The 13,026-nt window shown below is 38.3% G+C and overlaps 1 protein-coding gene and 1 long non-coding RNA gene across 5 annotated transcripts; both read left to right on the top strand.

The window, feature by feature from the left end:
- The first annotated feature begins 307 nt into the window (after positions 1 to 307).
- On the top strand, positions 308 to 11,849 carry LOC122111832. Its single transcript, XR_006148053.1, has 3 exons — positions 308 to 628; positions 669 to 678; positions 11,839 to 11,849. It is a non-coding gene; the product is annotated as an uncharacterized LOC122111832 (long non-coding RNA).
- Cldn12 (claudin 12) lies at positions 4,792 to 11,139 on the top strand. Of its 4 annotated transcripts, none has more exons than XM_042684574.1 (3): positions 4,792 to 4,909; positions 6,568 to 6,654; positions 10,162 to 11,139. In XM_042684574.1, the coding sequence occupies exon 3, from the start codon at positions 10,196 to 10,198 to the stop codon at positions 10,928 to 10,930; it is 735 nt and encodes a 244-aa protein (XP_042540508.1). In that variant the 5' UTR covers positions 4,792 to 4,909; positions 6,568 to 6,654; positions 10,162 to 10,195; the 3' UTR covers positions 10,931 to 11,139. The 4 variants fall into 4 exon arrangements, with proteins under 4 accessions (XP_042540508.1, XP_042540507.1, XP_042540510.1 ...); XM_042684573.1 differs by having other exon boundaries at positions 4,792 to 5,005; XM_042684576.1 differs by lacking the exon at positions 6,568 to 6,654.
- Positions 11,850 to 13,026: the final 1,177 nt, after the last annotated feature.

Below are 13,026 nucleotides of genomic sequence, written 5' to 3'. Positions count from 1 at the left end.
CTTTTTTGTTGTCTTTGATAAATATTTAGGACCAAGCCGGGTACCAGTGGCTCATGCCTGTAATCCTAGCTACCAAGGAGGCTGAGATCTGAGGATCACAATTACAAGCCAGCCCTGGCAGGAAAGTCTGTCAACCCTTATCTCTAATAAAACTACTCAGAAAAGGCCAGAAGTGGCACTGTGTCTTAGGACAGAGCACTAACTTTGAGCACAAAGAGGCCCAAGGACAGTGCCCAGGCCTGGAGTTCAAGCCCTAGGACTGGTGAAAAAAAAGGAAGAAAGAAAAGGAAAGAAAGAAAGAATGAAAGAAAGGAAGGAAGGAAGAAAGAAATAGGACCAGATGTGTAGCTAGCTCAGTGGTAGAGCACTTGCAGCACATACAACACCATGGGTTCTACCCCAGCGTTCCCTACAACACACTCTATTTAACTTTAGACACTTACTTCAATGTAATGTTTTAACATTGCATATGCATTTTTTTCTTCATGCAAGTCTTTTTACCTTTCAAAATAAGTTTTTCAAAATACATGCTATATGGAATATTTATAGCATTTAATAACCAGACCATCAATATGCTGTGTACAACACATTTTTACTAAGTTCCAGTTGTTATTGTAAAGCTTGCCATGTATAAAGCTTTACAGTGAAATACAAGTTTATACTATCAGATACTTATTTGTCCAGTAACATTGCAATATGAAGTTCCATATAATTTTACCTAAAATATGCAAATTTCAGGATATCTGTTATATTGTGCTGTTGTGATATGCAGTTGTGTTTTACTATAACAACAGAGATTAAGACCTGAGAAATGTATCCTATGATGTCATGATTGTACACACATAGAATAAGTATACTTGTATAGCCTATAATAGCTAACCTATCACTGGGTGATAGTCTAGGGTTACCACTGTGTAATCAGCCCTTGACTGAAACCTTATACATGATTGTATAATGTCTTACTATTTATCACAGCAAGATAATTTTTTTCTTTTAAATGATTAACATGTACTACATACATCAGGAGAAAAGCCTGTTTTTGTAATTTAAAAAAAGGTCAAAGGTATTTTATTTCAAGATTTTTCTGATTCATTTTCATGTGTTTCTTTTGAGCTCAGTTGTTTGGCTCTGCAAAGATAATCAGAGGTTCCTTTGAGGTAATTAATGAAATCTACAAGTTTTTTTTTCCTTGCCAAAAATGTGCATATGCACACGAAGTATTTTCTAAGCAGCTTCATAGGTTCTGAAAAATCTTCAAATTAAATCCAGTTAACGCAATTTAGTTAAGTTTCACCCATAAGTCTAAAATGTAATGAAGGTACAATAAAAATGCTTCAGGGTCCAGAAATGTGGGTCAGTGGTAGAATGCTTTGATTACCAGCACTGAAGGAAAAACAAATCAGTAACAATAATGAGTCAAAGAAATATTTAAATACACTCACAAACTAGACGTTGATAAAGAAAAATATGTAATAATTTAAATACACAAAAGATAATTTGGTATAGAAATTTTGTTTACGAACAAATGGAATATTATGTATATTCTAAAATGCTTAAGAATATGTGAAATTTGTTTTAAATCTAGCCTTATAAAATAGGTAAATGGAAGGAATCCAGAGTTTTAGACTGAGTACATAGGTTGTGCTGGTGATCCAGATAATTTAAAATGTTGATATTGCCATAGGCTTTGCTGATGTGTTAAATACATGTCATGCATTAATTTATTTAAATAACTATAGTATATTGCCTTCTGATCATTTGTTATTTTTTTAAGTCCAGTAGGGCATACAAGAATCTTTTTAAAGAAAACCTTTCGAGAGTCTAAAATATTTTATTACTTGTATAGCCATTTAAAAACATACTCTGCTTTACAAAATTTTGTAACTTGGCAATTAAGCCATAAATAAGTGTAGTTGGAAAAAAGTGTTGGCAGACATTTTACAAACATAATTTTTACTTCAAAGTTAGTAATGAAAAATAAACATCTACCTTTTTTGTCTTAAAGGCATACATGTCTTATTTTTTGTTTTTGTTTGGAGTGTGGCTAGTAGAAGGAAAGTATTAGTGCAACATTTTTTCTTTGAGTGTCACTAACTAGCTGAAAGAAAATAAAACCAAGTAGTTAATAGAAATGATGAAAAAAGAAGAGAGGTAATTTGAATGTTGGAAAGTTGTATGTCCCTGGGTCATTCAGGGTAATAGATTGGGTCATTGTTTCAGTTGGTTATTGCAAGCATAAAAGGCCAAGGGTAATTTTAGCTACCATTTCTAATCATAACTGCCCAATAATCTTGGTAATTCTAATTAAAAATTATTTTTGCCATATGTCAGTTGCTTAATTAACAGTTGTTGGGTACTTGGGAGACTCCAGCGGCAGTAATCACCTTAGTGTGTATAATTAAGTGTTTATAATAAAGGTTAAATCCTGCAGAATGCCTAGTTACCAAGCTATGTGAAGCATAGCAGTCAGCTGAATCATGTCCTTGGAAATACTTGGAATTTGAAGAACAGGATATGCAGTTTATTTTGTAACTAATTTTGGAGCAATATATGACAAAGTAATTTTTCATATTGTAAACACTGAGTGCATTCAAAGTTGAAAGGACAAAAGCTTCTTATATTCATGGCCCATATTCAAGTGTATTTTCCCAAAATTGCCAATATCTTCTGACAAATGACTATTTTTCATTGGTTATCAAACATAATTGGTATCATCTCTGTATAAAGAGCTTTAAGAAGAATGTGGTTAAAAAAAAGAATGTGGTATAATTTTCTGATATTAAGAAATAGGACATAATTATGCAGCTAAAATATAACTTTATTTACATATGATTTGCTACAAATTGAGGGTTATGAGGAATATTTCAAATTAAGGACAAATATTGAGTAAAAGCTTTTGACTGGATAGATTTGAAGCATAGTTAATAATGGTAAATAAAAGCTCTTGGTCAACTGACTCATTGTTGGGGAAATAAGAGTACTATATAATAGTAATTGAGTCTTAGTTTCATGACAAATCTTTCCAGGAAGATGTACCGTTTGGGATCAAGAGAAATGGTGAGAACAATACAATGAGTAATATAAAAATGTGAACCAGAAAAACTTATTTTTCGAAGAACCATTCATGTTAAAAAGCCAAGTTCAAAACAGATTGTTTCAAAGTTTGTTATTGTTTCTAAACTGTAAGGAGAAAAGCCTAATGATAGTTGTAGTCATAGTTCAAACAAAAGTCTAAAATATTTGAAAGTCTTCATTTGTCTTACAGTAAATTCTATATTTTTCTTTCCTCTTTACTATTATGTTTACTGAAGATTAGAAACAAATTGACTGTCATCTTACCTATTGCCTGATACACTGCCAATAGTTTCTTTACCATTTTGAAACCAGGTGCTCTTATTTATTGGAAATCATTACAGGAAGCGTTTCCCTCTTGCCCTTAGTTCTTTTATTCTCTTCGTTTGCTTTAATTGAGGCATAGTCTCACATTATTGTTTGAGACTGGTCTCAAACTCTTGGGCTCCTTCTGTTCCAGCCTGCTGAATAGCTGAGACAGTGTGTCACCATTCCCAGTTCTACCTGACAGTTGCTTAACTTCTGTTTTCTTCCTTTATTCATAGGGCTGCTATAACAAAATACCACAAACTGGGTGGTTTAGATAAAACAAAAATCGTCTGTGGAGCCTAGAAGTCTAAGATAAAGGCATCAGTGGGACTGGGTACTTCTTAAGGCTGTGCAAGGATCCTGTTCTATGTGTGTATTCTAGTTTTTGATGGTTTGCTGACAGTATTTGGCAGTCTTTGGTTTGTAGCTATACCACCCCAATCTCTTGTCTTCATTTTCATGTAGTGTTCTTGTGTGGATCTGTCTTCACATTTCTTTTTGTTCATCTCTTTTCTTCACATTTCGTTTTGTTAGGACACCAGTCATTGGATGAAAGCCTGTGCTAATGACCTCACTTGATTACCTCTGTAATTACGTTAACGCTAAATTAGGGTGTACTCTGAGGTTGCTGGGGTTAGGTATATATCTTTTCTTGTTTTTATTTTGAATTCCTTTCAAAGAGGATTTGTTAGAATAATCACCCGTAAATTCTTAAGCTTCAATACTTGTTAATATTTGCAGCATTTTCTGTATCTTTCTGTGAGGGTATATGTGTGTTAATATAATTTAGAAAACGACATTTTAGCAGTTGTCGTTTCTTTTTTAATGTCAGTGCCGTATAGGAATAGTTCAATTCAAATACTCAGCTACAGAACCTCACTTTTAAGAGAAGGAACGAATTATGTGGGTAGGTTAGTTTAAAATCCAACAACGAATGGTGTGTACAGTATATCTCTTACCTTTCAAGGCAACTGTAAATTGCAGTTGTCTTTTTTCCCTAACACTTACAGATCAGCTCAGAGAGGTGCTCAGCCAGAGCCTTTTGCAGACCCAGGTTGCCTGGTTCTAGGATGAGCCTAGCTAAATACTTCTGTGGGAGAGGGGTCTGGATTTAAGATATTTTTTCTAACATATTAGAGCGTTTTCAAGAGCACCCAAATCTAGACGACTATCAGTTTTCTCTGCGTGTGTGTGCGTGTGCGAGCGCGCGTGCGCGTGTTTTAAACCGTTAACCCAAATCTAGACAGTCTTTCAGTGCAAGAGGACTGGTCTGGAGACCTGCAGGGAAGAGTTGGTCCTAGGATGCTCCCGGAGGACGGAGGGGGCGGGACGGTGCATTCTGGGAGTTGTAGTCCCTGACAGCGAGGTATTCCACCTCGAGTCCACGGGAGCGGGATTGCGTTCCCAGAAGCCTCCGGGGCAGCTGCAGCACTGGGAACGCACTTCCGGGGACGCTGAGTGGGAGAAGCTTGGGGCGGCTTCGGGGTGCGGGCGACTCCGGCGCTCCGGCTGTGGGGAGCAGGTACTGGTAGGTGTGGTCAAGACGGATAGGATTTCGGAGTCTTGCTCGAATCGTTGTGGGCCTGGTGTCACGACCCTAAATCAAGAGGAGACACTGAGAAAGGTTGACCACATTTGTGGATGTGAAAATTGTGTGTGTGTGTGTGGGGGGGGGTGTTGATAAAGCTTTCAAATCGCTTGTCCGCAGAGCGGAGTGGGAGCGCCGGAGCGCGTGCTGGGGAAGCCTGGGCTGGGCGCCCGGCCGGCGGTGCCGGGCGGTGCGGTTGTTGAGTTGCTATTTTTGAACGACCAGCTGATTCTGGTTGTGTAATGGTGACCTGCTAGCTGTTCAAACCCACTCCGGGTGGCGGGGACCGGCTTTGCGTCGGGAGCCGCGGCCTTCGTCTGCGCTGTCTTTCCATTGGCTCTGACCGGGAGGGCTCCCGCCCCCCGTCCATTTCAATGGGCTCTGACCCGGAGGGCTCCCGCCCCTCGTCCATTTCCATTGGCTCTACCGGAGGGCTCTCCCGCCTCCATTTCCGCTAGCTGGAGTTCTCCCCCTGGATACCTCTCAGGAGTGGGAGTGGGAGCGGGGACGGTGGAGTGGGTTGCTGGGAAGCTCAGTTGACTTTCTTCTGGCCCAAGGTCTTTGTTTTGTTTGTTGCTGTGTCTCTGTCCGTCCGTCTGTCTGGTCTGTCTGTCCGTGTCCCGAGCGCCATGAAAGGTGCAGTTGTCACGTCGTTGCATCTGAAAAGGACCACATTCCGTAGCTTTCCAAGAAATGGCCTAAGGGGGCCTGTTGTGTGTTATTTGTTATAAAACGGTCTCCTCTTAACTCCGAGACAATGGTGCTTGATAACTACCCAGGAATCATGTGGGAGACTTGATTGAAATCTTGATTCAAAGTTGTACATAAAGATCATAATGGGACCAGTGATAAACACCTTAATACAGGAAACACTCCGGCTTTACAAGTTTTCACTCATCCTACCTGTTTGAGTTAAAAAGCATTTGAAGAGGAAGTTGCTGATTTTAGAGACATGGAATCATCCTTAAGTGGCAGGTTGAGCCATTGGTGGAAACAAAAACTTCAGTTGCATTCTGGTTGCAAATTTTGGAATGTACAATGCAGATCAGTTTTGTCTTGTATGCTTTTAAAAACATTGTTAAGTGTAGTTTACTTACAAGACTATTATATAGTGTTTCCTTATCTTCACTATTCGTTCATTATAGTCATAAGGAACTTTAAAAAATCCATTAAATGTTGATATTTCCAAGAAAGTAAAATTTTTTATTGTAAAAATGTTGTACAGAGGGTTTAGTTACATGAGTAGGGTAGTGAGTACATTTCATAGCGAACATTGTGACCTGCTCAGTAAATAATTTTTATCCTTAATTCTATCTTAAACCACAAAATAAGTTACTTACATATACTAATATATGAATTAAAAATAGACTACTCTGTTTATTTATGTAGTATTGGTAATCAAATCCAGGCCTATACTAGGCAAGTGTTCTACACCTGGATTTCACCCCAGTCTGAAACTGTCTTTTTGAAAAACTTATCTCCTGCATTTTTTTTGGCATAACACTTCGTTGTTTTTAGGTGAGTGTTATTTTTCTAATTGCACTTGAATTCAAATGAGAAGTAACATATTAATGTGAGTACTTTTCCTATTTCTTCAGGCCCAGATTATCTCTACTCTTGTTCATATGTGCATGTCTCTTCTAACTTGACTAAAGCTACTTTAGAACTATAAATACCTCAAAAGGGTAAGTATGTCTATTGGTCATGCCTTATTTCCCTTCCTTCTACTAATGATACTTATTTTCTTTAACAAATTAAAGATTTAAGACATCTACATACAAAACCACAAGAAATAAATCCTCCTGAAAATATTTTTATTCAAAATGATACCTTGTGTAACACTGAATTGTGAAAATCCTTGTGTAACAGGTGAACACTAATGGGAAGTGGCTGTTTTGAAAGTCTTTATAATTCCTCTAAAAACAATGTTCTGCCATTATTGTTATATGATTATAATTATTGTGACAATATTGCTTGTTGACAATCCAGAAAAAATGTTTCTATGTGATAATCTACTGATAATCATTACAGAATTAAATTTCTGTCAACATTCCATATACAAACAACTTTGCTATTGATCATCTCACACTACCTTAAAAGAAGTTTACTGATTAGAAATTTGAAGTTTAAGCCTGGTACCAGTGGTTGGTATCTGTGATCCTAGCTACCTGAGAGGCTGAGAATGGGAGGATTGTAGTTTAAGGCCTGCCAAGGGAGGAAAGTTCATGAGACCCCTTCTCAACTTGTAGCCAGTTGGCCATGGTGATCTGTATCTGTTATCCAAACTATGTAGGAAGCTAAAATTGGTAGGATTATAGTTCCAGGCCATCTCAGGTAGAAAAGGTTGAAATACTCCTATATCAATGAAAGAAGCTGGGCATAGTGGTACATAGCTATCATCCCCACTACTCCTAAAATACCAGCTCTCAGTCTAGCCGCATGCCCTGGTAGGTAGTAACTCCCTATCTCAAAAGTACCAGTACAAAAATGGCTGGAGATGTAAAACCTTGAATTCAAACCCCAATACTGCAAAAAGAAAAAAAAAAGGGGAAGAAGAAGAAAGTAATTTTGTATGTATAGGTGACTTCTTAGTGTGTTCATAATAGTTTATGGCTGATTGCAAGGTGTATCATTGGTCTCCTAGATAACAATACCAACCAGTCTCACAGGTGTAAACAGTAAGCTCACGCATCTGAAGAGTCATCAGCTAGCTAGTGTTCATGAGGGCTTCTCATGTGCTAAACCCCATTCTTAGCCTTGTACATTTCCCATAGTCCCATCAGGACTTTTTCTATATTGAAAGATGTCTTTTCCTTCCATTGCTGTGGAAAGATATATAAATACAAATATAAATTATATAGCTTTAAATTAACGTTAATTTAGTAAATTAATCACCCTTAACAATGAGGAGCATATACCATGGGTAATGCTACACATTAGTTGAAAAACTGAAGAATAATCTCATGTTTATTTTTGGGCTCTTCAATTTGAGGGAGGTCATTTGTCTTCAAACTGCTTTTATATTGTACAAAGAGTCAGACATAATTTGAAAATATATGTACAGTGGCATATACTTTTTGCTAGTAAAATTACTCCTAAGTTATATGAGACTGGAGTAAATATGCAAACAACATGGCTTTCTAAAGAACTTTGTGCCCTCCTAATGGCGCACATATAGAAGCAGGTCCAACTCAGGTTCTTAGTGTTTTAGTCATGGTGGTTTTCTCTGATCTTGACCTCCTGGAAATATTCTACCATCTCTGCCAATTGTATTTGATTCTGCTAGATATGCTGGAACCTATCAATACCTCTAAATTATATCCAGAAATATAAATTATTCTCAGTTTGCCCTCTTTCATTGTGTTCTACAAACTTTTTTTTTTTTTGGGTCTGGTCGTGGGGCCTGAACTCTGGGCCTGGGTGCTGTTCCTCAGCTCTTCAGCTCAAGGTTAGCGCTCTACCACTTGAGCCACAGTGCCACTTCCGGCTTTTTTCCTTTTGCTTATGTGGTGCTGAGGAATTGAACCCAGGGCCTCATGCATGCAAGACAAGCACTCTACCACTGAGCCACCTTTCCAGCCCCTCTTTCATTGTGTTCTGACCACAAAAAGTAAATGTGCTACCTTAAAGTGGTCTTATCTCTTGTGTCATGGTGGCAAATATGTTTGTATAGTGATTTGAGGTGAATTGAATAGTGCTTTGATAAAATTAATGCTGAGTAAGATACCAGTTTTTGTAGTTGGTGGTGCAGGAAAAAACAATACAGTTTTAATTTGCAATAAGAGAAAGATTTGCCTGCTATTTTTCTTACCATAGTTATAATAGAAACAGCTTGCCATTATGTCAGAGGTCTTTGCATTCTTCTTATATGATCAATCATAGTACAATAACTAGAGTCTTACAGATTTCCCCGAAAAGCACTAACTTGGGTCATCTTGAACCAGACAGGAAGTAGTTGAACAGGATGATTTTTAGACATCTTTGTGTTCATTCTTTTACTTATTAACTCTTTGAAGATGAGCCTATTTGCTACTAGTAATTTCTTAGTGTGCTTGATATATAGAAATGAAATTAGTTGGCTTTGCTTATCTAACATTCATTGAACAAGTTGTTGGTCATAATTCTCCAGTTCCTTTCAGGGCCTAACAGAATATATGACATATGTAAAGTACTCAGCACACTCGACATGAATGCTTAGCGATAAATATTTCCTTGTACATTTCTACATTATCAGTGGCTCACCTATGTGAGCTAATACCACTAATACTGTGGTATTAATACCCACTTCCTCAAATTATCCTAGGATGACTTCTGCAAAACCCTGGAAATTACTTTCATATATGGGGAGACAGGTGTATGATGAGAGAGAGAGAGAGAGAGATCCAAGAGGGATATGAGTTTTGTAGCTTGGCATCATTCATAGCCTTTCCCAATGTATATGTTCTCAGATCACACTGTAGTCTCATTGCACTGGGCAGTTCTTTGAGTGCTAAGAAATTGCCTCAGGAAGCATAGCACTAAAGATGTTTTCAGCACTTGACATTATATGAACTCATTGAATCTGTAGGGGCTAGGCATTATTATTTTACATGAGTGACATGAGGCACAGGGAAGTTCTGCATCTGGTCCAAGGTCAGTTGGTTATTAAAGAGGAGTGGGGATGAGAACTCAAGCAGTCTGACTCATGTAGTTCATTACTGCTCTGCTGTCCTGCAGTGCTGTTTTCCTCAGACTTTTGTCTCATAAAGAGCCATATGACTGCTGTGCACTAGTCTTGTTTTACACCTGCATGAACATCTGCAGCTGAATGAATAGTGCTATTTGTAGATTTACATACACATACATATACACTTTGTGTGTGTGTTGAGTGAATATTGGCAACTATGAGCAGTTATTTGTGATTCAACTTTTTGCCTTGTTTGTTGTCCTAATAACTGTGAAAAAATACTGATGGTACAGACGTGAGCTGCTATAAAACACAGACAATGATAACCAGGCAAATATATGTGTACTTGAACTCTGGGCCCATGTACATGTGCTCTTAAAATTTTTCACATTGTATAGAGAAGAAACAAAGGCAAGCCCTATTTGCATTGACATTTCATTAGTAGATGTGTTACCAGTGAGTGTTGCCTTCCTGCTGTGTTCTCTGTTATCCCTTCATGATTTGTCTTCTTGTGTGTCACTCCTAGTTTGACTGACAGTACTACATAAAGCCTGCCTGCCATGGGCTGTCGGGATGTCCATGCAGCCACAGTCCTGTCCTTCTTGTGTGGAATCGCCTCAGTAGCAGGCCTCTTTGCAGGGACTCTGCTTCCAAACTGGAGAAAATTGCGACTGATCACATTCAATAGGAACGAGAAGAACCTGACTGTTTACACAGGTTTGTGGGTAAAATGTGCCCGGTATGATGGAAGCAGCGACTGCTTGATGTATGACACTACTTGGTACTCATCAGTTGACCAGCTGGACCTACGTCTCCTCCAGTTTGCGCTGCCCCTCAGCATCCTGATTGCAATGGGTGCCTTGCTGCTCTGCCTGATTGGAATGTGTAACACAGCCTTCAGATCTTCAGTGCCCAATATCAAGCTGGCCAAGTGTCTGGTCAATAGTGCAGGCTGCCATCTGGTGGCTGGACTGCTGTTTTTTCTGGCAGGTACTGTGAGCCTTTCTCCATCCATCTGGGTCATCTTTTACAATATCCATCTGAACAAGAAGTTTGAGCCCGTTTTTACATTCGACTATGCAGTGTATGTTACTATTGCGAGTGCAGGGGGTCTGTTTATGACTGCACTTCTGCTGTGTATTTGGTATTGTGCATGCAAATCTTTGCCTTCTCCTTTCTGGCAGCCACTGTACTCCCATCCTCCCAGTATGCACACTTACTCACAGCCCTATTCAGCACGTTCCCGCCTATCCGCCATTGAAATTGACATTCCAGTAGTTTCACACACTACTTAATCGGAATGTAATTAGCTGTTTAAATTTTTTCTTGTAGCTTTCCATTTTCCCTGTGTAAAGAGCCTTTTTGGGCTAGAATAATTTTTCTTTGTTTGTTTGTGACTAGTCACTAGAGCCAAATTAGTATGTCCTGATAAAAGGAAGTGCTGCTAGTTTTTATGAGGTGTAAATTAATTATTTTAAATGTGAAACATTCCTTTTATATTGCTTCTTATACCAGAAGGAATTTTAACGTCCTTACTGATTATCTGATCAGTTGAAGTGGAAAGGGTCTATGTTGCAGTTGGTGATTTGAAACAACATGCTAAAGAATGATCGGTAAGAGAAGCCATTGTGTACAGTGTGAATACTCACATTGTGGATTGTCCTTTTTCTGTAAGACCTTGGACTAGAAAAAGAAATACAATTCCAAATGTAACTATTTCCTTTCAGATAAGGTAATATTTCGATAATAATCTACCAGTTACAGCTGTAACTTCTCTCGGGGCTAATCTTATTGAATAGGCTTCAGTATGTTAAAGATTACTTAACTGTTGTGAGTTCTTTATCTTCTACCTCATGCCAGTTGTTTAAAAGTAAAAATGCATTTTAAGTAATCTCAGAATAAGACTAAAAATTTAAATATCTATTAGTTATTGTTAACACTTAACACTTTTTAAAGCTAGTGAATTTATAAATTACATTGCTGTATTAAAACGTACCATGTGACAGGTTGGTGCTTCCTCAGGGGCAGAAAATCCTTTTTGCCAGATACTATCCATTAAATCTAACTCATGTGCATATACAGTCTTTTAGTGGCTAGGAGAAATTGATGAAAGGTTGTTCAAACATAATAGGTCATTCTCTTAGATATATGTGGTAGAGATTCACTAAGTTGACTGAGTAATAATAGGTGAAATAGGGGATAGATTTACCATGACCACATTTACCTTCAATTCAATCCTGCCCCCCATCCTTGATTATATCCTTGAATATATATCTCTGCCTAACACTTTAGTAGATGCTTCAGAGGATTTATGAAACGAAGGAGATCTGGTCCTCTCCATGAAGAAATTTTAATCTATAGAAGACCAAACTGATAACTGACAATTAGGGAAAAATCTGACTTCATGGGCAGCTGGCCTTCTCAGTCATTGATTTATGAATATACTTCATGACTTCCTGACAGACAGGCCTGTTGTACAATACCAGCAATATCGTAGATCTTAGAAAATCACTTCAGTCTATTGGATCCTTAGGGCATCTACTTTAGCTTACATGTTATAACAATACTATGTCAGATTCATGAGAATGGGCAAAAGTGGTAGATAAATTATACCCTTTCCACCTCTAAAAGTATAGTATATTAAGGGTTGATGACTTTAAAAATCTGAAGCTGGGCTTGGTGGCGCATGTGTGCACACACGTGTGTGTGTGTGTGTGTGTGTGTGTGTGTGTGTGTATTGTGTATGTGTGAATACTCAGGAGACTGAAGCAGGAGCATTATGAGTCCTAGGGCTAGATGGTTAGACCTTGTCTTTAAAAAAGGCGGGGGGCCGGGCGCTGGTGGCTCACGCCTGTAATCCTAGCTACTCAGGAGGCTGAGATCTGAGGATCGCGGTTCAAAGCCAGCCCGGGCAGGAGAGACCGTGAGACTCCTATCTCCAATAAACCACTAGAAAACCGGAAGTGGCGCTGTAGCTCAAGTGGTAGAGCGCTCGCCTTGAGCTGAAGAGCTGAGGGACAGCGCCCAGGCCCAGAGTTCAAGTCCCACAACCGACAAAAAAAAAAAAAAAAAAAAGGCGGGGGGCGGGGGGCGAAGAAACCTCTCTTCATGTAGTATCAATGAAATGAAGCTGTGTTAACACTGAGATAACTCTTAGAAATTCAGGGACATTAGAAACTTACAGATTTTAGCTCATTATTTATTTGGTATAATTTGCCATATACATATTAGCATTATGATCTAAAGATTGTTTTATTAACTATTACAAACGTCACAAACAGCTAGTTGTATGGTAAACCTATTATTGCTCTTTTGCAAACTTGAGTATGATCCTGGTGTTTCTATAAATACATGGACTTTTTCTATTTCTAATAGTACTTTATGTGTATAG

The sequence above is a fragment of the Dipodomys spectabilis genome, unplaced genomic scaffold (assembly GCF_019054845.1).
Source record: "Dipodomys spectabilis isolate Male_0828 unplaced genomic scaffold, ASM1905484v1 ptg000089l, whole genome shotgun sequence".
In the NCBI taxonomy this organism is placed as follows: domain Eukaryota; kingdom Metazoa; phylum Chordata; class Mammalia; order Rodentia; family Heteromyidae; genus Dipodomys; species Dipodomys spectabilis.
This window is presented reverse-complemented; position numbering and strand designations above follow the sequence as displayed.